Source organism: Limanda limanda, chromosome 22 (assembly GCF_963576545.1).
Source record: "Limanda limanda chromosome 22, fLimLim1.1, whole genome shotgun sequence".
In the NCBI taxonomy this organism is placed as follows: Eukaryota; Metazoa; Chordata; class Actinopteri; order Pleuronectiformes; family Pleuronectidae; genus Limanda; species Limanda limanda.
In genome coordinates this window covers 12,895,967-12,922,822 of record NC_083657.1, presented here as the reverse complement: position 1 = coordinate 12,922,822, position 26,856 = coordinate 12,895,967, and the positions used below count along the sequence as shown (strand labels likewise).

General features: G+C 46.2%; 1 protein-coding gene across 1 annotated transcript in view; it reads left to right on the top strand.

Moving 5' to 3' along the window:
* The window catches only part of efnb3b (ephrin-B3b), a 76,857-nt gene that overhangs the window by 15,662 nt on the left and 34,339 nt on the right, over positions 1–26,856 (top strand). Inside the window, exon 2 of the mRNA XM_061066480.1 lies at positions 24,732–25,021. Within this exon, the coding sequence (XP_060922463.1) occupies positions 24,732–25,021 (290 nt within the window). The remainder of the gene's footprint in view (positions 1–24,731; positions 25,022–26,856) is intronic.

Below are 26,856 nucleotides of genomic sequence, written 5' to 3'. Positions count from 1 at the left end.
GTGGTCCCGTCTTATCTCTGGCTGTCTCCTTTTGTTTTTACAACTCTCTCTCTCTCTCTCTCGCTCTCTCTCTCTCTCCACTTTGCATGCGCCACACTCTCTCTGCTCCTCGATAGTCCGACCAGTTTGGCCAGCAGGTCACGGTACGTTGCAGGACGTCAACTGGTTAATCCGCCTCAATCCTGTGACTAATCACTCTGCTTTAGAAGGAGAGCGAAATAAATAATGATTTGTTTTTGTTAGTTGTGAAGGGGAGAGTTAAGGGTCAGGGTTTTAACAGATTCACACCACTTTTAATCAAAGTTCTGCTTTATTACAGTTTGCGATTGAGTGTTTGAATTTTTAGATCCGTTTTTCTGTTCCTTTCTTTCATAATGTCACGTAAAAAAAACACTCCACAGACCTGAGCACCTCTTTAAGATAAATTATTTTACTGTTTTCTCTGTATTCTGTTAAGAACATAGTGCTTTTATTTAGTTTATTGAATTTCGTTACAGGCAGATTTCAGTCACTTTTATTCCAATCATCATTCTCATTTGAGTTTATCCACAAGTGTTTTTCATGGCAGGATGTAGACTCCTTGTTAACAACAATAACCCTGAAGGAGGCTATGATGCAAAGAGACTTCAATTTGAAAGAAAAAAAAAAAAAAAACAGAGTTAGAGAGATGCAGAGTTTTAACAACCATTAATTTCACCATTAGGCGAACGAGATTAGACGCCGAGTGAAAGTGAGGGAGACGGGGGGGGGAGAGAGAGACGTAATGTGGGTGACAGGGCCGTTATCTCCCAGGCGGCTGATGGTTTTAACAGCTGCATTATCTCGTGTATCTCGTATTGGATTAAGCGTCATTCTCATTCTCTTGCATGCGTCACACTCTGATTGACGCTCTGATTGGAGACATCTACTGGCAGGGATGCAGGGACGAGGGGGGAGGGAGAGAAAAAAAGTAGGAGGAGGGTAGTGGGGGGGGGGGGGGGATGGATGAGGAGCCGTACTTGAACTGAGATGGCACCCACTGTTAGAGAGTTGGTGTTAGATCGTCAAAAAGATGCTTTCCGATATCCACTGTACAAGTACTATATTCCCCAAAGTTTCAGAAGGGGCAGTACGTGAGAAGGCAAATGTCCGATTCAGTGACAAAACTAAAAAGAAAACGAATATCTCACTATGATGATGATGACGCCAACAAATTTGCCAACTTGGAAAGACACAGAGGAATACATACGTCTCCTGGATGTTCCGGACATTTTCCTGCTTCGTTCTTCATATGTGGAAGTCCGTAAAAATGTCTGGGCCTAATTTTCCAGCCCTCTCCCCAGTGTACATGTCTGAAAACATCGTGATGGATGAGTTTAGTCACTGCAGTTATTCCAATGTGTTTTGTTCATGGGTGTGGAAAGTCAGGCCCAAGCTGCCACGTTTGAATATTTCTCCCCTTCACGGAATAACAAAGGAAGAGAGAGTTCACCTTGAGGACAGGAGCTGTGCTGGTTGACAGAAAGTGCTGTTGAACCTGTTGGTCTATAGCGACACTTGCTCGAAAGAATCTGGCAACTAAATAGTCCCCATGTTGGTATGTAGACCTGTTTTTATCGAAGATTAGCACTAGCCTGTCTGGCACTTAACTGCTGACTCAAAACACGAGTGGCTGAGCTGGTAACTCGAGAGAAAAGCACGCGTTACTTTCGTAATGCATGCTTATTGAATCTCTGTGGTTTGGGGTTTAGCTTTCTTTACAGTTTATTGATCATCAGAGCTGCTTTGCTTATTCAAACTGAGCGTTTCCTTCTGCTGCTACTCTGAGTGAAACCTATTCCCCCAGCAAACCGACAGGAGGCTTTTATTGTGAAGCAGCTTTGGGGAAGAAGCAGTTTGGTACTCGTCACCAAAATAAAAGCGCTAAAATCACGATCTGCCCTGCGTACCTTTTTTTTGGGAATTGAATCATTTTTATATTGCAGGAAGAGGACAGGATTTTACAGGATGCACAAAGATCGTCACAATTACTGCGCGTTAAACACAGAATAGTTCCATTTAAATGATAACGTTCTTAGGTGATATAGAGAGGCTAGATTCCTGCTCTCAAGTCTTGTGCATGTTTTGTTGCCTCAAAAGCTCCATGATACGAGCAGAGGCAGCTTTGTTACTCCATCTCAAGTGCTGGTGAGGGAAAGAGAGGGAGCGAACAAAGGAGGAGGGAGGAGAGAGGGTTACGAATATTAAAAAAAATAAGGAGGGAGATGAAAAACGTGCCGTAGCTCTTATTGGAAACTGTGACTCTGATCTGTTTGGTCTCATCTCACACCTCTGCCAGAGAACGCAGCTTTCTCTCCCTACCCATCCGGCCCCCCCTCTCCTCTGTTCCCTCCCTGTTACTCTCTCCCCCACTCTCCTCAATTCTCTCCCTCTCACCATCCGCTTTCCTCCGTGGCACTTGTATCTACCTCTCTGTTTCTCACTTATTCTCTCCATCATACCCTGCAGTCTCTAACCAGCTAAAAAAACTTCTCAGTTTTGTGTGCAGCCTGTCAAGCTTGCTTTGAATACACACACAGGCACACACACACACACACACACATATACACACACACACACACACACACACACACACACACACACACACACACACACACACACACACACACACACACACACACACACACCAGCATATACAGCTATAAAACCAGAATAGAGCCAAGGGAATAATAGAATCAAGGAATACTCTGAGATAAAGCGGAGAAGTGGGGGAATAAAAGGATAAAGCAGACTGAGAGGGATAGAGAGCTTCATATTATTAATTTAGCCGGAGAAAAAGAAAAAGAGGGAATTTCTTTCAAACCCACCCCCCCACACCGCTGCTTCCACAGTGTTCTATAGTGGCACACAATGGAGAGATTGGAGCAGGAGGAGGGGGGGGAAACAGAGAGGTAGAGATAATCCATCCTGCTGTATAAACCGTGGAGTTAACTGTTTCATATCAGCCTGGCCTGCTTTTATTCCTCCGTCATCCTGCCTCTTGATCTAATTTCCTTCCATCCCTCGCTTTCATTTACTCCATCTTTTTTTTCACTTTCTTCCAGCCCTCCTACCGCCGTCTTCATCTCCATCCTCCCATCCCTCCCGTAGCTCCTCCATCTACCTCTCTGTGGGCTCTCTCCCTAATCCCCCCAACATTTTTTCCAGACCTACACACTAGAATAAACCTGCCCACATCACATGCGGCCAAGTGTGAGTGTGTGTGTGTGTGTGTGTTCCTGCACACACACACACACACACATACAGCTTTTTTGTGTCCTATATGTATGCATCGCATTTCCAGCGTGTGACTTGGGTGCGTGGTTGAGAGTGTATGTTAGTGTTTGGCAGCTCACTTGCCCGTCAAATTTGGCAGAATATCTACTCATCTGGCAGAGGAAGAAGGAAGGGCGTCCCATAGCGAGGGATTACACCGATTTACACACACTCACACACACACACACACACACACACACATTTATTGGCACATAGTTGCACATTAAGAAATGCAAAGCCCCATGCTTTCCAGCAACACACGGGCTTGTTTGGGGTGGCTTGCCCATTCAGACACCAGGATATCAGTTTTCTGTAAATTTATTAGCACGTATTATGAGCTGACAAAGTTTTCTAGAGAGAGCCCAGTCACTCAGACAGGAAATAAACGCTTGGAAACGCACTGCGTCTCTCTGCTCGAGGCTTAATATGTTGGAGAAAAGGGTAAATATTTTTCTGTGCGCACGCAGAAAGAAGTCAACTCATCTTTATGTTCGCTATAAACCGAGCTGTCTCAGCAGGATGTGTCTGGTGGGTTTTCTGAAGCAGCGTTCGAGCGTCCCTGCCCAACGAGAAGTGAAATGCCAATGAAATGCATTTCTATAATGGGCCTGCTGACAGTGCAGCAGCTACAAGCAACCGGGGGGAAACGGTCTCCTGAAGCCTGTTACCGTAAAGTGTTTCTTTGTCTCAGAGGAGAGGTGCAGGGAGCTGGAAGAGGGGAGAAGGTGGAGGTAGTCAGACCCAGCCCTTTAGGGCTCCATCCGTCCTGCTACGTTTTTTTCATTTGAACGAATCCCTGAACAATATCTGTCCACACGGCTATTTCGGCAATCACGAAATAAGCAAAGACAACAAGATCAGCAACGCTTGATAATTGATCATTCATGTTGCGTTCTCCACTGGGAGCTGAAGCCAATGCCGGGGTCATGACTTAGGAGGCTGACGAATCAGCGAAGGCTACATCATGATTGAAAAGACCCAATCAGCAAGCGTGTTTCCGTCACAGTTTCCAATTGGTGATAGGTGTGTTTGACCCTTAGCACCTCATCAGTAATGCGACAAGTACTTTTCTCAGCTTATATTTAGTCCCTTCTGTGTCTGCTTCACACACACACACACACACACACACACACACACACACACACACACACACACTTGCACACACACTTTCAGACAGGCCCTAGATGGAAACCTAATTCTGTCTCTTCTTTCGCTCCTTTTCAAAAACCTCCCAATTACAGCTACTCCATTTTTTCCACCTCCCTTCCTCGCTCTCCTTCCCTCCCCCCTCGCTCCTTTCTTAACGAGCAATCTCGTTAATGTCAGCGCGGCTCTTTCTCTCTCATTCTTTCCTCTCATTCAGGACTTTGGCCAACACGGGGAGAAAGAGAGAGAGAGAGATAAAGAAGCAGAGGTAGAGAAGTCAGAGCTCGGCTGAAAGGACAAGTGGCGGGCGAGCGAGGTCGAGGGAAGGCGGAGAGGGTGTGGGAAGAGAGAAGCCAGAGCCTCGGTAATAATGGCCGGACAAGTGTGTGAGATTACTGCCCTGGTTTCAGGGGGGACATAATTATATGGCGCACCGCCTGTCAGAAAGAGTGAGACGAGGGCGGTTGTATTTAGAGATGCACCACTGAGAGATTGGTGAGGCGAAGGTGATGACTAAATCTGCACCACAGCCTGGGCGGTTCCAGACCTGTGTGTGTGTAAGTGTGTGTGTGTGCGCTTGTGTGTGTGTGTGGATTTCGCAGAATGAGTGATGTTAAGCCATTGAATGCAGTAAATTATTCAGATGCTTCATGCTTGGAAACATTATAATTCCATGTCTGGGTGTGAATTACCCTCCGTTTTACCCCCAGGCTCATATCTCACTCTCGCCCAAGGCCTTATGGGAGATTAAGGGGAGTAAATACTGCGGAAGCTGGACCAGCATATAAAGTACGTGGAGTGGCCAGATATCCCAGCAGGATGTGGCCACCTCTCCTCCGCACGGAACGGAGTCTGTTTGAAAACATCTCGCTGCTCGTCGTCCGTGTAAAGAAATCACCCGAATGATGTAACGGTAGCATCGTGTATTAAAGTGTTCCAGGGTTTTTTTCAGCACAGGGTTTTTGAGAGAGCAAGCATTACACAATCTGAATGGGAAATCAATAAGTCCTGCTCTCAAACTTAAAGACCTGACTCTTAAATAAAGATGGGAAAGAGAAAGACATCACCTGCATTTTGTAAGCTCAAAGATTCATCTCGATAATTGATGAGTTGATCAGTACGGAAAATAACTCCAAGCAGCAGCCATGATTTATTTTTCTATGCCCTTGCGTCACTGGAGTGGAAAAGCAAAGTGCATTCTTGCAAAATAGCTAACAGCCAAGGCTGGGTTTGGCTTTGTTTTTTTCAGATAGCAGTGAGAAATCGATATTTTGGAACGATACAGGTCCTAAAAAGATACTTTTAAAATGGTACAAGTGCTCAATCGATACTTTCACAACAGAACCAGGCCTCTGAAAGGATACTTTTCTTCAAAAGAAAAAAAAGACTACAGCTTATGTTTCATTGCTAAGGGGATTCTAACTGTTAACAGTTTAAAGTAGCCTTTATTTATTTATTAGGCAAATATGAATATGTACAAAACTCTTCACACATTTGCATGACAAAGACCTAAACCCTATGCATTCAGCTCTGTAATACCGGCACTGCTGCGATCCCCACCTGCGCATACATCCTGTTTTATGGCCGTTCATTAGTGGCAGTTGAAAATACATTCCGGGAGATGGACTGGAACAAAGCGCTGACTCGTGTCGACACGACAAGGAGCCGGAAAATGGGTTCACCAAACATGTACGTCTGCAACACGAGACATTAACACATCACAGATACCTCACGGCAGAGCTTCCGTTTCATCTGCAGCCGGCAGTTGGTCTTGATTCTCTCCTCCAATCAAATCGTCTTCGCCTCAGCAAATCTGTTTCCTCGTCGTCGCTGACTGGAGCTGAGGTTTGGTTTCGGATTGGTTTGCATTGGGTGTGTGTGGGTTGGCGAGGGTTGGGCGTGAGTAGGAGGTGAACTAGCATGCAGCATTAGTTCTGCTTGAGCTGATGTGTTAATTAGCCAGCCGGGTGCATAGATAATTAATGAGAATCATGATTAATGACTATACAGTACGCACGGCTAAGGCGGAACGCGTCTCTCTGATAAGGCGGAAGGATGAGAAGGATCACTGGCTATTCACCCTCTGCTGAGTGCCCATCGGGTGTGTGTCTGTGTGTGTGTGTGTGTGCAGCATGTTTGCCTGTAAGTGTTTGCACATGTGGGCATGTGTATCTAACCGTTGTGTGTGTGTGTTGCCAGGCGTGGGCGCTGACAGCAGTGTGAGTTAGCAGAGCTGGCATTCAGTAGTCCTAATAACAGACTGCAGCAGGTCAGGGGGGCATTTAACACTTCTAAACACACTGGCAGAGCGGCCCACTGATGCCAGATCAGAAGGAGGACCTCACAGACCGATCAACTGTGTAATGACGGACATCAGAGTGGGTCTGTCATTGTTCTGCATTCTTTCTCGAGACGCGTTTCTCTGGTTTTCTAACAGGAAGTGTCCTTATGAAGTGATTTCTGTTCTTAATCAAGGCCACACAGTCTGATACAATCTGCCAGTGCAGCAATTCACTGTTAGCTTTTCTTGACTCTAGGATAAGATAAGATCTAAGACACTGAAACTCATAGAAAATAATATATATATTTATTAAAAAAATACTTGTGTTGAATTATAAAATGTTTGCAGTCTAAAGAAACATATTATTTTCAAATTCAGTTTAAGTCCTTAAAATGTAATTCACGGGTAATCAATATATGCTGAAGACCATGTAATATGGTCAAAAGCCACAGAAAACCTACTAAATGGACCTTTTGCTGAGATGTTTCTGTCAAATGAGATTGTAGCATTGATCTGATGGAGGTTTAGCAGCAGCCTTGCTCGCCGTATCTGACTCTTGTGTTGATTTGAAATTTAAAATGTAATATTTTGTAAGGTTTTCAGGGACAAAACGATAAAATATGTCGACATATCCTCGCTGCTCTGAGGAAATTTGATGAGAATGTTTGATGTGTAATTTATAGTATATATAAACAGTAAATCAGAAAAGCAACAGAAGGGTTATTCAGCAGTGTACTGTAAATGAACCTCCATGGCAACTGTATATTATACTTTGAAATGTCTTTAACAACGGTGAGTCCCTGTGGTCCCAGGGCTGCAACTCAATCGAATAATTTCCCACTAAGGAGATATAAGATAATAAATGATTGAAGCAGTTCGCATGAACTGAGTTTGCATATTAAGCATTGTTTAGTGTTATTTGTGTGTTTACTTTCACAGTTTCTTCATATTAGATGTTCAAATTATATAAAGTGAGAGGTAAACATTGTCTAGATAACACATTTCTCCACTTTAGAGATTGGGGTCAGTTTCCAGCTGCGCTACGTTGAATGGAGAGATACATAGAGAGATATAGATAGTCAACTTTTTATAAGAAAATACTTAAATAATAACACAATTGCTTTTAATATAAAAGTAGCAGGTTGTATATTATATAAAAACACAAACTACAGAGTTATACGTATAGTCTGAGGTGAAGAAGAATGTCCAGAACAAACCGAGACTCGAGCCACAACCGCAAACGACGGCCATGTTTATCTTCAATCAGTCCCCAATGAATACCAACTCGCTGGTGACATCACCGCCCGTGACAAGAGGCGGTTTGACCATTGACCGCACGCACAACCGAGGCCTTGACCTCCCATTGGTCCAACCGGCAACATATGATACCATCTCGCCCAATGAATGTCGGCGGCTTGTGGAGCACGCTGGGAGGGAGGGTGAGAGGGGGGGTGACATACCACCGCTCACCCAGTGTGTGCGCTCGTGCTAATCTGCTTTGTCTGGCTGGAGGCAGCGTCAGCAATCAAGCGTGACCCTTAACCTCTGACCTCACATACGGGGTACAGAGGTCCCACCCCCGACGTCCAGCCGGAGAGTGAGAGGGGTTTGGGTGCCTGGCCTGCAGAGGGAGAGAAACTGTGTGTACATGGGTTAGAGGTCAACCCCAAACCTAACCCGTATATAAATATATATGTATACTCTATGGATGGAGAGAGGAGGAGACTAGGGACAAAAGTGAGGCTGAGAAGCAGAGAAGAGACGAGGAGAACAATGTGTTCTGTACTTTCTTCTCTCCTCTCTCTCTCTCTGATGGGGAGACAAATGGCTATTGTCATCTAAGAGATGCTGGAAGAAGCAGCTCGCGCTCACGCTCCCTTTGTCTTCCGGCTCTGTGTTTGAGAAGGGATGACAAAGGCCATTTTCATGCTCTGCGTCTATCTCTGTCACCTCCTCCTCCTCCACCCCCACTTTCTCTCCTCTGTCCTCCAGGATGCCCTCCGCTCCTTTCTTCCTTCATTCACGCTGAGCCTGCCATTGCTTTAGTCATGCCTTGGCCTTCTCTCTCTTTTTCTCTCTGTCCTTTCCTCTGCTCCTGCCCTCCTTTATCTCCCCTTGCCTCACCTCACCTCACCTCGCCGTCCCTCCATCTTTCTCCTTTGCTTTTCTTCCGTTCGTCCTCTCACCCGCCACACTCCTCTGCCGGGGAGGTCGGCCTAATTATTCCTCACGGATCTCTTCTCCGTCCCTCCCACCGTTTCTTCTCCCCCGTGTCTCCCTGACACACACCTGTAACCCCGCCTGACATCTTGCACTCTTTCATCCATCGCTCCTTCTTTTTTATGACCAGCTCTGCATTTCACTTTTCTCCTGTTTATGTGGCATCGTTTTCACCTTTGCGCAAACTTGGATGAGGACCGAATTCTAAATCTGTGTTTTTTCTCTCTTCCTGTTTTGGCTTTGCTCTTCCTCTTTTCGCTCTTTTTTTTGACGTTGCACCTGTTTACGCACCGACTGCTTCTCTTTCTCTCCATCTTCCCTCTCACTTGTGGCCGTCAATCAACAAGTCACTAAGGCTTCCTCTCCCCCCCGCCACCACCACCAAGAACGTAAACATGCACCCAATTTGAACCAGTTGCACTGAACTTGGATGGCTAAAGAGGGGGATGTTCACGGTGAAGCAGACGGGAGGAAAAGCTAGTTTTCTTTCCTCCGTCTCTCTCTCTCTTCAACCCTCTCTTATTGTCAGCCAGCTGTCTCTCTGGAGTTCCTGCCCGAAACAAAGGGAGGAATAAAACAGTATTTTTAGATTCCTTTCATTTTTCATTACCATAATAATTTGGTCTTTTTAGCATCTTTTCATGTATATTTGACTGTGTTTGTGTGTGTTCAACGGGGTGTGCAGGGTGTTACTTTAGCTGCACTGCCTCTCTCCCCACTCGGGGGCCCAGAGGTTGAAAAAGAGAACATGCACACCCACGAACACACACACACACACACACACACACACACACACACACACACACACACACACACACACACACACACACACACACACACACACACACACACACACACACACACACACACACACACACACACACTCTCTCTCTCTGCAAATCAGTCATACTCATCCCCAGCCGTGCCTCCTGTCTATTTATTCCTCGATTCATACAATTCTTTATTTATTTTACACGCTGCTTGAGCTAGTGAGCTAGTGAATCCGTGTGCATGTGGGAGGATGTGTGGAAGTTTATATATATATATTTGTGTGTGTGTGTGTGTGTGGGACCCAGTGAGTAATAGAGCCAAAGTCCTTATCTGTCACCAGAGAGCTGCCTGGCTCTCTCTCAGCTGTCAATCATCCAGCCCTAGAGACAAACACTCTGCTTCAAACACTATGAGAGACAGAGAGAGAGACAGAGAGGGAGGATGAGGGATGGATGAAGTGAAAAGAGAGCAGGAGGGAGGCGGGGAGGGAACGAGGGATAAGAAAGAGGAGTGCGGCAGCAGGAGGAGACAGGTGTGTGTGGGGGGGGGGGGGGACAGGAGGAAAGTGAAGGACAAAAGGATAGAAGTTGTGTGAAAAGTGAAAAGGGGGAGGAGGGAGGGAGGGTGGGCAGGTGTTCTTTCAACACCTCTGCCGTGTGTTCCCCGGGTCCTGCAGGTAAAAACGGAGGGAACGGAACTTTCGAACACTTCACCTGCAGGAATTAGACCGGGCCCCCTTGAAAATACCCGGGTGACTTTTGAAAAAGCCGCTCTTTAGAAAGTAAAGTGGGAGAGAAGTGGCGAGGAGCACACGCGCGGCCGTTCTCAAGCACACACCCACGCTGCCACGCAATCTCACATTCACACACACACACACACAAACACACACACACACACTGGCAAAGCTATCAGCACTGAAATATTGGCATGACACACTTCAATATCCTGACGGGAGTAAATAGGATTTTTGATGACCTGGGGGGGCTTGTGCATGTGTGTGTGTGTTTGTGTGTGTGTGTGTGTGTGATTGCATTTATGTGTGTCTATTTGCAATTGAGGCAGACATCAGCTCGCCCAGCACCCAGTCTGTCCTACTTTCATGGACGCAGACCCCCCTCCCCCCCCTCCCGGGCTGCTCGGACTCTCTGCTCCTCTGGCGGCTAACTGTTGATTTTACCGCGGGGCTGCACAGACCCCCGGGTCGAGCCGGGACTGCCGCTCCAGCGCTTTCCCCCTAAGCCCTTAAAGCTTCCCTCAGCTGAAAAACGGGATGGGTGGGGGTGGGTGGGTGAGAGAGCCAAAGGGGGGAGGGAGGGGGTGGGGGGGTTTGAGAGGGAGCAGCAAAGGGTTTTGAGCCCCCCAAATCGCTTCAAGATGCGTTCCACTGGAGTCGGGAGTAGCTGAGAGTCTGGGAGTCGGGTAGCGCCGCTCGGAGCCTGTGGGGAAACCGAATGGAAGCCAGGTTCCCATTTCCAACGGTGGATTAAGCACTGCTACGGATACACACGGCCCCTATTGGCATACACACACACACACACACACACACACATACATTCTTGGACTGACATCCAGATGAAGACCTTCTATGGGGTATAATATTTCCTTGAACATAAATGAACCTCACCGTTAACTCAAACAAATACTGTAGCAATTTCTTGAGAATGACATAAGCATGAACTATTTAAAAAAAGATTACTGGAATAGCAACGTAAACAAGCTCAACCTCGTGGAATATTTTTTGGAAAACATGATTATTTCCTGTCTTGCTGAGAGTTGGATAAGAGAATTAAACATTGGTGGTACGAATGTAGCGGCTTTTTTTTTTCTACTCGAGTAAACCCACTCATGTTTGACGTGACAAACGGGACCCGCTCACCTCACCGTCTTGACAGTGTGGCAAATTGTAAAAAAAACAATAAGTACACAAACTTTCATGGCTGTGTACGTGCCGACGCCTGGAAGTTCAATTCCCATCATAACATCACGTCGGAAAAAAAAGGTGCAGCATCAGCGTCTAGGCGTCCAAAATAAAGAGAAATGAGTGTGTTCGTTGAGCGTCGTGTTTACATCACTGTCGATCGGAACCAGAGACGATAAAAAACGTACAGCATCTACGGCTGAGTCATTTTACCCGGGAGTGAATACTGATTATATCCAATCCCATACCAGATAATAGCCAGACGTTAGCGGGTTTTTCGACCAATGGAAAAGGAGCTTTATCTTAGCATGGAGGCTAAAAGCAGATATAAAAGCTTTCATTTAAAAATAATAGCGTGGATTTACAATGGGCTCAATGACTGTTTTCAATTGTCTAAAAACCAACAGTAGTGAGCCGCACTGAAAAGTTACAACTAACATGTGCATGCTAGTTTATTCTTATTCTATATATCATCTCTCTACCTATTATAGCTGTGCATTAACCCTCTTCTGAAAATAGTCCACAGCAAATGCACCATTTACTCCAAATATTTGGAACATCTAGTATAAGATGTTTAAATGATCAAAATGATCAAAAATAAGGTTTAAAAACCATTGTTGGTTTTGGTGATTTTATGGGATTTGCCATTAAGACATTAAGATAAACAGTTTCTTAGAAGAGTCTTGTTCGTTTAAGTTCAAAGTAGGTCGATTTTTACACACAAATAAACATGTTAGAATTACTTCCAAGTTCTTGTGCTCACCCACTCGGCAATTTGGTAAAAGCATCCATGTCCCTGGAGTGCTGCATACCTGGTGGCCCCTAGGGGCCCGCTATGCATTACACTGCTCTCCTGACACCATGGCCTGACTGAGCTCAAGTTGAGTCACCTTTGGCTAGAGTTTCAGACTCCCTGCACTCTGTGGCCCCTCCAGAGCAAAGCCCGAACACACACACACACACACACACACACACACACACACACACACACACACACACACACACAGGCCAAGGCCCTCACAGGTCACAGATGGGGAGGGTGGACTCTCGGGAGTGCGTCTACATGCATGAACGCATGTGGATGCAGTCAAACACACACACACACACACACATACAGGGAGCTTTGGAAATAGGTGACCCACACTGTGGCAGGTCAGTGTCTCACCTCACACCTTCACTCCCATAGGGACAGCTCTTGGATGGTTCTCTCTCTCTCTCTCTCTCTCTCTATCTCTCTCTCTCTCTCTCTCTCTCTCTCTCTCTCTCTCTCTCTCTCTCTCTCTCTCTCTCTCTCTCTCTCTCTCTCTCTCTCTCTCTCTCTCTCTCTCTCTCTCTCTCTGTGTGTGTGTGTGGCATAAAGAATGAGACTGCATGCATTATAACCTTCATCCCTCCAGAGTTCTGGGTGACCTGATTAAATAAGTGAGGTAGTTGGAGTGAAGTTGAAGCTCAAATACTTTTCCTGCATAAACACCAGCTGCCATTATTTACATGTATGTGTGTGTTTATATGATTGTGTGTGTGTGTGTGTGTGTGTGTGCGTGTGTGTGTGTGCCATTGGAAGGTACTTCTATCTAAAATGTATGTAGACCTCACTGGGAGTTAAAGGGGGAGTTTAAACATGTGTGTATGTTAGTGTGTGTGTGAAGGGTTTTTGGACCTGGGGCAGGAGGCGATCAAACTCCCCTCCCGCTCTCTTACACACACACACACACAGAGGCAGAGAGAGAGAGCTGTCAGGACCCGTGGTGCTCTATCACCACACACCTCCACCAGGCCACCGTAATGGGACCAATCCCGAGCGCTGCAAATCATCCAGAGTACACGCTGAAAACAGGGGAAGAAGGGGAGTGGGGGGGGGGGGGGGGGGGCAGGTGAGAGGAAAAGAGACACAGGAGCAAGAAGAAATAATGGCTCTAGACGGCTTAGGAGAAGGGAGAAAGAGATGGGGGGGCGGTGGGGTGCAGCTAAGAGGGAGGAAGTCAAAAGTTTGATTCTGGCTTCATGTGATCAGCCAGAGGAATGGTTCGGGTTGCTCTGTGGAACACTTCATCCAGTTTGGACTGAACACGTCTCCTCTGTGGCTTCACGGCTGCTGCTCAGTGCATGTCATCGAGTTCATTTCCAGACGCAGGCATGAAAACACTGGCAATGTCGGGAGACTGCGAAACGTTCAAGAACAGAAAGAGCGTGTCAGGATTCAGCCTTCAGACGGGTTCAGTCGAGGGAAACAATTCAGACAACAATGTCAGCGATTGTTTCCTATGTTCGCTCACATTTGCTTCTTGTAGCTGATGTGTTCAATGTGAGGTTTTTCCTCCCGGACAGCATTGTGAAAACCTTTTGTCTTTGGGCTTTGACCTGTTTATCAGACAAATGGCGCTTGTTACTACTGTCTGGCATGTTATTGACTTACAAGACTAAAATGATCAATGAAGTAATCAATAATGAAAAATCATGCTATGCATTTCACTTTTCTTCTGTTTTTGCAGCATCGTTTTTTTACCTTTGCGCATGGACCGAATTCTAAAACTGTGTTTTATCTCTCTTCCTGTTCTTGCTCCGCTCTCCCTCTTTTCGTTCTTTTTTTTATGTTGCACCTGTTTATGCTTCGACTGCTTCTCTTTCTCGCCATCTTCTCTCTCACTTGTGGCCGTCAATCAACAAGTCACTAAGGTTTCTCCCCCCCACCACCACCAAGAACGTAAACATGCACCCAATTTGAACCAGTTGCACTGAATTTGGATGGCTAAAGAGGGGGATGTTCACGGTGAAGCAGACGGGAGGAAAAGCTACTAATACTACTGAAAAATCACTAATGGCTGCGAACATCAAAAAAGGTTTTGATTTTTTGATTAGTCTTAAAACCACTTGTTTCCAAATGTGAGGGTTAGGATTCGACGTGAATATGTAAATGTGAGATAATCTGAATGAACAAAACTGCAAGCAGGGCTGTGCTTTTATTCACACATGAGTATATGTAACTATAATAGAAAACATGGTATAGTGGGAAAAACATTAAATAATAATGTCAAATAAATAACGTTGAAAAGTGCGACAGGAAGTTCATTGTAAATGGATTATAGATTTAATTTTCATGACGAGTAGTTTCATCTGCTTGTCTGTGCGTTATTTGATTTTTGTGCACCTGAAGTGCTTTTGAGGAGCTGACATTTGCTCTGATGGAGAGAAAACAAGGATTATAATGACGAAAGGCGTAGAGGTGAAGAACCGAGAAACCGAGAAGTCGCGAATGTTTGAAGGAGTCAGAAGAAGCTGCAAACAAAAGTACTGAGCTGGAGATGCAGGAGCAGAGACATGACACACACACACAAACACAAAAAAAAAAACAGGAACAAGGATGCAAATGAGAAAGATGGCGGGGAGGAGAAAGAGAGAGAGAGAGAGGGAGATGTTTGCCTGAGAAAAGTTTCTGTTGACCTGAATATGGCTGCGTCATTCAGCTTCGTTCAAAGTGGAGTTGGTGAGTTAGCTCGAGTTTCTCTTCACTCTCTGCAGCTACACGTTTCAGCTCGATGCGATACGCTCGTCCGCTGCATTGTGTCGTACGGAATGTATCGAGTACAGCAGGAGCTCGGCAGCATTTTACGATCTCTCTCTGTGTGTGTGTCTGCGTGTGTGTGTGTACGATCTTTTGTGAATGCCAATGCAGCTAGCGTGCCTCCATCCCGTGTCTCTGTGGTTACACTGGGTGTGATATGTACAGGATGTGACACTGACGCTGCAGTATTCTGGACCGCCTCCGGACAGGAGTGTGTGTCTGTGTGTGTGTGTGTGTGTGAGAGAGTGTGTGTGTGTGTGTGATGACAAGGACAGAGTTACCTTCAAAGTCCCATGATGCCAACTACCTATTCAAACAAAGCTCTGCAGCATCCCTACCTGCTGACTCTCCCCTCCCCTCCCGTCTCTCTCTCTCTCTTATTCTGCCTCCTCAGTCTCACAAGTGTCGCTCCACCGTCCTCCTCACCACCTCCTTTTGTCTCTCATCCCCACCTCTCCCTCCCTCCCTCCCTCCCTCTCTCATCATATGGAAACCATTACCGCTGCTGTCGTTTCCCACCGCCGACATTCCTGAGGGCTTTTCCAGTGTTCGCTGACTTTACATCAACCTTCTGCTCCTCTCTCCTTGTTCACGCCGCTCTTCATACTTGGGTTATCCCCCCCCCCCCCCATTCAGTTTCACATATGTAGCTTTAAAGCGGTCCTAATTGATTTCTGGCTGCTCTGTGCCAACAAAACAAATTGAAAAACCTCTGACATACAGTATTATCACCCTAATTGTTATGTACGTGAGTTGCAAATTACCATATTCGGCAAAGACGGAGCCACATTAGCATCGATCTGAAGTCCTGTTCAGTCCTCTGGCCGAAGTCGGGCCCAGAGCGGAATTTGCTCAATTCAGTTCCGTTCTAAAGCGAAGAGGTTTTCCACCTGACTGCTGAGAAGCTGTTCACCCCTTGCCGTCCTTTCCATAGCATGAAGGATAATCTCCTGACGCTCTCTGGAGGGGCTCAACGTGAGAACACAAAAGTCCAATTGAGAGGCTGCGGACACAAAAAGATCATAGATTAACAACAGACTTAAAAAAACCCTAAAGCTGAATAAAGAAATCTAGCAGCAAGCCGACTCTTGTTGCCTTTCAACAGGTGAATGCACGGTGTGGAGAAGCGGTCGATGAATGGCAACGGCTGCTGCTGGGAAATAATTGAATCTCCAAATCTAGTCTTCCATTTCCACTTCAACATACTCGACCCACCTGCAAGTGAAGCAGAAGCGGCAAAAACACAAGAAGTATTGAATAAATCGATACACTTTTATGACACTATCGCAAAAAATCTCCTCACTGAAGCAATAGTGCGTTTCAGACCCAAACCAAATGAATCAGTGGAGTTGAGGATGTTGCACTTTTTTGCATCGTACCATAGAACAAAGTACCTCTTTTTTCACGAAGGTAGTGGATTTATGCACTTTTTTTTAAATGTCAGTAAACCTGCTAAAAAAAAAGTTGATTAATTCCTTTCCCATTGGCAGCGGAGGATTTCATTTTCTCTCCCGTTTCTGTTGAAGGAACCTCCTGCAGAGTCTTTTGACACGGGAGTGAATGGGCGATTTTTATCCATTCCCATCGCAGACAGAAGCCAGATGTTAGCGGGTGTTAGTGGTTTTTTTCACCAGCGGGAAAACAGGCTTTAGTTGATCAACATGTCACGTTTGGATCCGCATTAATTCTGCCTAACTAATGAGACGATAATTTACCAAACAAAGGTTTCCAGCTTTCTCCCTCTATCCTCTTCTTCCATGTCCTCATCAAACTCTCATCCATCCCACCATTCCATCCATAATAGAGATGTTCGGCCGTATCTGGGTATCCGCCTTCCAGAGAGACTCAAACTCTCATCAATTCACATTACGGCTCCGTCCATATGCTCCCTCTCCGTCTCCTCCTCACCATTCTCGCTCTCCCTCCGTCCCACACAAATGTAGCTCTCTCTCTCTCTCCGGCTCTATAGACCCTGTCAAAGACCACTTTCTGCAGCTCTTCTCCAGGGTATATGGTTCTTTAATGAAGACAGTAATAATGGTTATGGGTATTTTAAAACGGTCTGTCTGCCCTTTGCAGTGACGGGAGCATGCAAAGATAATGCTGAGATTCTATTAACTAATGATCATTGGTTATTAATTCCTAGAACAGTTTAGGATGACAATTATTCTGCCAAAGATACTACAGGAATTACATAATTTCCTAATAAAAATTACTGTCTCACGGATATAAATTAAAATATTATTCCCAAAAAGGGGAATAAAGAAATATTTCATAGTAAAACGTTTTTATTACTCGAAGGACCTCAAGTGTAACCTGCTAAATGAGCTTCAGACAGGCTTGTAGCAGCATTGAAGAAGTCCTATTCCATTACAGAGCTGATCAAAGATAGGGTCAAGATGAAAAGAACACAGCGGGAGTCACATTTAAAAGATCCTGAATCTTTTATTCTAAAATTCAGTCAGATGGAGTGGCACTCTGAAGATGTTAGCGAGACTTGCCGAGCGCAACAGGTCAACGGGACGAAGCCGCTGCTCCGTCGAATCCTTCGGCCGAGCCCGGGTCCAATTGATGTTCTATAAACTTCTGAACATGTGTTTCACATTACATCCAGTTGGGTGTTTCTGGGCGACGCAGCACACAGGGGTGCTGATTGCTCCAGCAGCACTGCTCCACTGAAGAAGAAGAAAAAAAAAGCCCATTCATCATAGCAAGTGATTTAATCCAGCACCGCAGCTTGAAATAACATTTTCCTTAAAGTAGGTGAAACAGTCTGTCAGCGGGCGGGATGAGATAATTTTACATTTCAAAATCTTAAGATTTTCTTCACAATAAGGAAGCCGTTTTTTTCCTTTTTTTTTTAAATTCTTTGGAGACCTAATCGCACAAAATGCATTCGGAAAAACAAAACATATTTATGGTGCAGCGATTTAGCTGAAATTTACATTTGTTGCTTTTTGTTTAAAGATTCCATGTGGGCTTCAATGAATCAAGGTTTTTCCGCCAAGTACATATGTGTGTGTGTGTGTGTGTCTTTGCTCATTGTGGCATCTTTGGAAAGCACCTCTCCAGCAAATGAGACCCAGCGGATTTACTTTAGACAGCTACTAGATGGCCTGCAGGTGTTGCAGCTCAGCGGGTGTGTGTGTGTGTGTCTGTGTGTGTGCACGCTTGTACCATACGGAGTGTGTATTGCTCCCGTAGCCGATTGGTTTGCACAGTGTTTAGTGTGCGTGCTCCCCTGCCGCGCGTCTGACAGTGTGTGTACATTAAAAAGAGGCGGGCGGGTGGGGCCTGGCTGGGTTGGGGGGGGGGGACCCGGGCCCCTGTCTGTGTGATTACGCTGTGTATACCATGAGATTAGTGCAGACAGCTTTATGCACAAGGCCCGCGATAAATCTCCCCCCCGCCACAGAGTCGAATAGCACCGTCGTTTATTCTTCCCTAATAGATCGGTGCTGTGGCGTCTCTTCTTCCCGCTAGCACCAGGTCGTGGTTAGCCCCCCCCCCCCCCCCAGAGGAGGGAGGCGGTCAAAGCTCAGGACAGTTGGGAGTAAAACTGATTTTACTCTGAGCCAGTTTCCAGTGTCCTTCCTGTTCCTTCTTTGTCCGAGGTTTTGGATCTGTCTTTGTCCGTTTTTTGTTTTTTTTAGATGCTCCATCTCTCCCAAATCCCACCTCTCCCACCTTTTTTTTTTTTCGTTCTCTCGCCTCGCTCTCTCTCCACTTTTTTTCGATTTTCCCCTCGCGGACTTCGGCGCCCGCACTCGTCTGCCCTCCCTCCCTCCGCTCAGTATTCTCGTGCTCGCGCAGACGTGCACACTTGCACACAAACACCCTCCCTTGTCTGCACCTGTGTGCCCGCCATTGGTCCGGACACGGCTCGGGTTGCCCCTGTGGAATCTGGGAAATGTAAGAGCTGTCCAGAGCAGGTAGAGCGCTAGACAACATGCAGATGGACAGGACAGTGGAGAGACTCATGCAGGTCACACAGGAGCACACACAGTCTGAGCCTATAGTTGATCTCAAATTTCTTAATTTTCTTAAATATTATTGGGATTTAGATATTGAAAACCAACAATTTTGTAGCGTTTTAAATGTAAAATCCATTATACGCCACATTGAAAGAGTGCGATGGATGGAGAGGAGTCGAAGGTTACACGGGGAATGAGTGAAGGGGGGGGGGGGGGAGGTGAGAAGCAGGGGGTGTGAAAGGTCTGCAGGGGGGGGGGGGGTCACAGAAAGTGACACCCGAGTCTTCTCAGCGCCCCTCGGGGGTCACGCCGGGGCGCTGCTCGGGTTGAGAAAATTATGTTTCTGCTTTCATGAAAGAGCTGCGGAGAAAGAAGAGAGAGTAACCCCGCCACCCCCCCACCCCTCATCTCCCTCTCCTCCTCCTCCTGCTCTCTCTCCTCTCCCTCCTCGGTGTCACCTCTGGCCCCCTCCACGCCATGTTTCAAAGTGTGGCCACATGAATGGCCCTATTGTTAGCGGCTGAGAAAAAGAAAAAGGAGAGAGCGAGAGAGAGAGTGGACAGCTACATGGGTGAGGGAGAGGAGGAGAAAGAAATAAAAAAAACAGAAGAGTGAATGTCTCTCGGAGCGAAATGAGGAGCCGAGGCAGAAACGTAATGTGGCTCAGGGCTGCGTCTGAATGGGATGATTTATTTAGATGTGGTCACAGACGAACTCTACATAAAAGTTGTGAGTTCACTTCACTTCCCCCGACCCTCTCTCCCTCCTCTCGTCCCTCTCTCTCTCCTCCTGTCTGCACCCGTCCGCCGCGAAGTTGGATCATAGGCCGTCCTGCACTTTCAGACCAAACTCTGAAGATGGATTTAATGCAATCAGATACAGATTGAAGTTTGCTGACACAGAGGAGAGGGAAACTGTCCATTCCGAGATAAATACACACTATTTTTCTGGCCACCGCCATGTGATCCTATTCTCAGTGCACACACACACACACACACACACACACACACACACACACACACACACACACACACACACACACACACACACACACACACACACACACACACACACACACACACACAGACACACACACACACCATCATTCACTCCGTAGGTTAACCCGGGTTAACGCCACAAATCTGACACCTCCCGAGCATGGGACCTATCAGCAAATTGAGTTCTGTCGCAGGAATGTGCTGAAATTCACTCTCGCTTTCTTTTCTTCCTTTCTCTAATTTGTTTTTCACTCTTCGCCTCCTCATCCTCCCTGTTACATTTTAATCCTTCCGTGGAGCCCTCTCTTTGCCCGCGTGTTTCCTTTCTGCTTGTTCACCACTTTTCTTTTGTTGTTGCCACATACCTCGCCTGACATGTTCAATACGTTTTTTTATTTCCACACACACTCACTCACTCACCCCTCCTCCCTCTCTCCCACCTCCTTCTCTTTCTTTCTGTCTGTCTCTTTCGAGCAATGCACCTGCCCAGTGGCACTTTACCTCAACACTCACACCATCGCCTCTCTCTCTCTTATTCTCTCTCTCTCTCTCTCTCTCTCTCTCTCTCTCTCTCTCTCTCTCTCTCTCTCTCTCTCTCTCTCTCTCTCTCTCTCTCTCTCTCTCTCTCTCTCTGTCTGTGCTTGTGTTTGCTCTGCCATTCTGCAATGCAGCTCGACTGTGACTCAGGGTACCATCAGATACCACTCACAGAATGCGTCATGCAGGAAGCAAAAGGTGCTTGTTTTTGTAAGTGTCTGTGTGTGTGTGTGTCTGTGTGTGTGCACAGGGGTTTCAGTGTTCATGTTTAGGGAAAAGCTAAACCTGTCTGTTTGGATGTGGGTGGATGTGTTTGGGCAAACCTTTTGTGTTTAGCAGGAGACCATTTTGTATGGGACCATGTGTGAGTATGCCTGTGTGTGTGTGTATGTGTTTTGAAAAGATCTTTCTGTTTAGGCTTTGCCGCAGGAACCACCAGCATGCTTACTTTTCCTCCTCTATAAATGGTGTGAGTGCTCGCCTGTGTGAGGCAGACAGGAAGGTGAAATCTGTATGTGTGTGTGTGTGTGTTGAGTGAAGCTGAGTGCCTACCTCTCCAGTCTGAGCACGGTCTGATAACCCCGGGTGACCTAGGTAATGAGAAGTGGAACAGTGGCTTCCCAGCAGGCCTCTGGGCCTTCCTCAGTCCGGGTTCTCCGGTTCCCCTCGGTGTGCGCCGCCAGCCAAACACGCCGACAAGATAAAGCTCACATCTCAGTTTACTGCAGGTGTGAGGCAGTTAGCGCACACAGTGCTAGGAGGTGGATGGAGCCTGCATGGAGGCAAAGGATGTGGTCAGAAGATGCAGGTCCAACAAGAGACTCTCAAAATCCCTCCACCTCTTTGTGTTACTGCACTGAAGTCTCTTTTATCTTGAATGTAATTTACCACTCTACCAACTGTGTGGATCCATAATGACTTGGTCTGTAAAACATTCATCCTGCAGCCTAAAAATGTTTTACCTGCGTATACCACTCACTTTGGTGTAAAAGAGGTATATGACAGTCAACTTGGTCAAAATTATTAAGATTATGCCTTGAATTGGTACTATATAGCCAACGCCATTGTTCCCGTGGCTTCAGTGGTGCTAACAGCTCTGGGATCTGTACCACGAAGCGAATCCAACATACCCAGGAGGATATCTTTTCGTTATCCGACTTGACTCAACCCAACATCGACCCACCTTGTGGCCTGTACCACCCAGCTCATCAGCCGACTCAGTTAATCCTGGTTTTGCTCATCCAGCCATACAGGCGCATTCGTGTAGAAGAGTCGGAGTCGTTAATTATGAGCGACCCCCGTTAGAACCGTGAATTAAGTCCCGAAGTTAATCCTGAAGTTATTGATAACCACAAATCCTGTTTCCGAGAAGAGGCCACAGGAGGCCTATGGGTAAAGGATGAGACAGCTGGCCAGAGTTCGACATGAGACGTGATAACATGAGAAAACGTCCCTGTGATGTCAGGGTTATCTCAGCTAAGAGTTTGAGTTAGTGGAACGTCTGTGTGAGAAAGCTGAGGGAGTGGAGTTTTATGGCTGTGGGCAGTTACCTTTAACTGTCCGTGAGGGTCTAACAAAAATACTGCAAGGCTGCGTTATAGGTATTGTAGGATCGGGTGTTTTTGGAGCTAAACCCACACTGGGGCCTCAACGCCAGGCTCTCTGTCTTTCAATCGTAACTTATCTTTTACATCTGTTTCTTGCAAGTTCGCAGCTTTATGGAAATACAATATTCATTTTTAGCAAATCCTATAACAAATGAAAACAGTTTTCTTTGCCTTGTTTTTGTTTTCTGATGTTTTAGAAGGAAGATTAAGAGAAAAGAAGGATTCATTGGAATGATTTTTCTTCAGAGGAGGCCTGAAAGAAAGTCTTTTTGAAGCTAAAAAGTGGACAGAATTATTTAAGGGACAAATGAAATTGATGCATGAGTAGGGTTCGTCCTTTTTTTTTTTTTAAACAGTACAATTAGGCAACAAAATTCCCAGTCTGCTCGTGCTTTGTGCTCCTGTGTCGTTTATTTTTTAATGGTCAAACAGTTTCCTGACAGCAGAACACAGGGAATAATTAATCAGGTTTGAGCGCGGCGACTCTCGGGTGTTCGTGTGGATTTGATGTTCACAGAAACAGCGTTTTGAGTCAGATGTAACAGAAAATGGGCTTCTTACCATTACAGGCATTAACCTTGTCTCACTTTCACATCAGAGGATTTCATCTTTCACTGCTTTAAACACCTTATTTCTTTCTTTCCACCAGTTGTGGCATTTATCTACTGATTCCACAAACAATTCATCCCATCAGCCATGCCTGTGTGTTGGTAAGGGCCAAAGGAAGTGAAGTGTAGAATTTGGTGCGGCTTGGACACCGGATACGTTCAATATCGATAAAATTAGAGTATATAAAATTAGAGTAAGCCACACAGTGAACAGTGACAAAGCTAATTCAGTTTAATTTCATGAAAACATTGACACACATTATAAAAGCTGCACTGCAGATAAACCAGGTAGGATGAACACTAGTATTGTAACTTCACTCTGCACCATAGACATTTGTAAAAAGCACACAACCTCTTGCACAAACAATAAAAAGTGACGACATATTGTAGAACTGTTTGAGGAAAACATATTTTAACTGTGCGCATTGGGCTGCTTTCTGTTCCCCCACTGTTAGCCAAGCATGCTAGCAGCAGGTCAAAGTTAAAGTCATCGTCGGTTTCGGGAGGCAAGTTGATAACTCGGAGCATTTGGCCTTATCAGCACGAGACGGCCTTGTGCTGTGAGGGGACTGACAGGGTGTGGGAGTCATTTGTCGAGTTGATGGCGCTCTGACGGCCATACTTCATGTTCCCTGCTCCGGAAAGAACTCTGGAAGCTGTGCGGGAAAAACGAGTTAATTTCACTTTCCATGTATTTCCCGTAAAACCTTCAATGTGTTTACTTCTCGGGAAGCAATTTAACGAGATTGAGACCTTGTAGCATCAGAGCTGTTCACTCAAAGCCGGGGTTGTAATATATGATGATGGCAAAAATCAACCGTACTCGAGCGCAGTTAAATTGAATAAACCCGTTGCATTAGAATCACTGCAGGCTGCAGACTTGTCACAGATGACAGGTGTCGCCTCATGAGTCGGGCTCCAGACGAGCGAGCGGCACCTCCCTCATATCTGAAGAGGATGACACGCTGATATCAAGGCAGCTAATTAGCAAAGTAATTAACCGCGCGTATACCTGAGATGTGCATTGGCAGCCTGGTTCCGCTGATCGGCAGCGATAGCCGTCTGCGTTCTCCTCTGTGGACATGCCTCAGTTCTCAGCTTCTGACTTTTCCGGCGAGAAAATTTGTATTGCAAAAGGAAAAAAGTGGCTTTGTTGTTGTTTGCAATATTTCACTCCCATTTTCCCATGCATACGTTTCACATTTTTGCATACATTACACGGTCGTTCCGTTGACTTAATCACTTTGCGTTTGTTTTCAGGGTTTTTATTGTCTTGTTTTGGATTCGGCGTCGCCTCGAATAAACCCCAGGCTTTCATTTTCACTTTGCATTCATATAAAGTAGATGTTAGTCTCGAAATGTACAAGATCGCTCACAGAGGGAGCTTTTTGTGGGCCGGCTCACAGGAAAAACACGATTTAATGCTTTTCATTTTGGCTTCAGACGGGTGGTTATTTTCCTCATGCGGATCGTCAACTGGTGGTTATGTTCCCTTTCCTTTTTTTTTTTCCCTTTCCACTTCATGGGGTCAACAGGGGATTGTGTGAGCTTGTGAGGTAAAAATTTATTTGCGCAGTTCCTCTGTAAAGCACCTGTTTCCCACGAAGGAGAGAAAATAATAATGAAGTAGTAGAAATGAGAACGGTAAAGTATCCATCTGTTGCTCATTCAGCAGCGAGGACTCTGAACTGGTTTATACTGCTTGTTGAAGGCAGCACAAGACTTTGATGAATGATTCTCTTGTCTTTCCGTCTCCCCTGATTCCTTTCTTCCTTTCTCTTTATTGACCTGCTTTCTTTTCTCTCCTCCCTCCAGGTTCAGGGACGACAAGGGCTACATCCTGTACCCTCAGATCGGGGATCGGCTGGACCTCATCTGCCCTCCGCTGGACACCGCCCGGTCCACGCCGGAGTACGAGTTCTACAAGCTCTACCTCGTGGCCAAGCGGGAGCAGGCGGACCGCTGCGAGGTCATGGGCCCCCCCAACATCGTGCTCACGTGCGACGAGCCCACCCGCGAGCGCCGCTTCACCATCAAGTTCCAGGAGTTCTCGCCCAACCTCTGGGGCCACGAGTTCAAGACCTTGCACGACTACTTCATCATCGGTGAGTTTGAGGAAGCAGAACCAGCATTGGAGATAAGGGGATGAAGTGTGTGTGTGTGTGTGTGTGTCTTTGTGTGTGTGTGGTTATGAGCGTGCGCTGTGCTTTATTGCAGTGTGTGGGAGGTGATGAGGGGGTTGTTATGATTGCATGACTGATTTCTGATTGTGCCTGAGTGTGTTTGTTTATTTCACTGATGGCGGTGATGATTGGGCGGGTGTGTTCAGAATAATTAGGTTTGAGGATTGTGTGCGTGTGTGTGTGGGATTCGGTCCATGGGTGGATACAGTATGGAACATAAAAAATGTTCTTTTGCAATGAGATCAACTTTGACTTTTCACAACGTTTGAGGGTATTGTTTGAAAACCACAGTTAAATTAAATCCCCTGGTGAACCAAAGATAATAACACTGACATTATTTTCATTTTTTGAAGTGTCCCAGTGTATGTCCTTTTCTTCTTTTGTCTAGAAACATGGTTACATGTGCGTGTCATCACTGTTTCCCGTTCCCGCTCGACTGCCGCTCCGGCCCCGGGGCCTGTTTATTGTTACCGCCATCCTCGCAGTGACCGCAAATAGCTCGGCAGAGTTTGTTGTGGTTTATTCAGGGAGTTTGTTTGGAGTCGGGCTGTGTCAAGACCCGATGAGGTCATCAACGCAGGCCCGGGCCAAAGCGTTTGTATCGGACGGAGCAATCTGCGATGAAAGGTCGCGTCGACCGAAACCTGCGGGCTGTTTTTAAATTCAGACGGAGAGCCGAGAGCGTTCAGCATGCACAACTGGAGAAAAGCACACACACACACACACTTACACACCGACTCACACACTTCCATGCACACAAGTTTCCAGTGCAAACACAAGCGGCTTAAAAACACCTCAGGAGTGAGAGAGTGAGCAGGATAGACAAAGAGAGAGGGAGAGAGAGACCCTGTTTGATTCCCATAGCTCTCCTCCCACGCACCTGCGAGCTGTATTCACTCAGGTGTGCAAATGCTCTTTTCATTTCTTTTCATCTGCGAGTGGGAAAAAAAAAAAATCTAAAAACGAGAGAACGGGTAGAGCCAGGAGGAGGAAGAGGAAGAGGAAGAGGAGGAGGAGGAGGAGGAAGCTGGGACAAAGATGGGGAGACAGACAGACAGACAGAAAAGAGACAAAGAGAATAGGAGATCTCTGAAAGTTTGTGAAGTCCCCCAGTGCCTGTTTGTTGTCTATATTTGTTCGCCCCTTTTCAGGTGCGCTCATTTTTTCCCCGCTATCAGTCCTCTCATAGCCGGCGTGTTTGTGAAGAGAGGTGAGGCGCTGGGCATATTTCTTCTCTATCATTATCAGCGTATAAGTATTTCTCTCCGATTAGATATGAGGAGGTGAGAGAGCCGTATTCTATACTGTGTGTGTGTGTGTGTGTGTGTGTGTGTGTGTGTATTGTCCGTGCACCCAGCGACCTACCGAGACAGGAATTTCGGCCCGATAAGCCGCAAGGAAAACTTCATGCCACCTGATACCTGCTGATACCTGATTCAGTGACTGACAGATGTTGAACAGCAGAACGAGAGGAGCCATCGAATATGTCCGCGAGACTCCGACACCTGTGGGATGCTTTAAAACAGACGCCCGATAGCTAAATTAAACCATTTCACGGTTAGAAATCCATTTTATGTGCGAGCACATATACTGACAGTTTGGATTTCTGTGTGCATTTGTCAGTGCTGTGAGATTATCCCACTCTAATGCTTGTTTGGCAAATTATATATCACTGGAGAACGTTAACATGCATCTATCTACAGAACACTGAAGTTCATAAAATGCCCAATATGCACTATTCCTGGAAAATCTCCCCC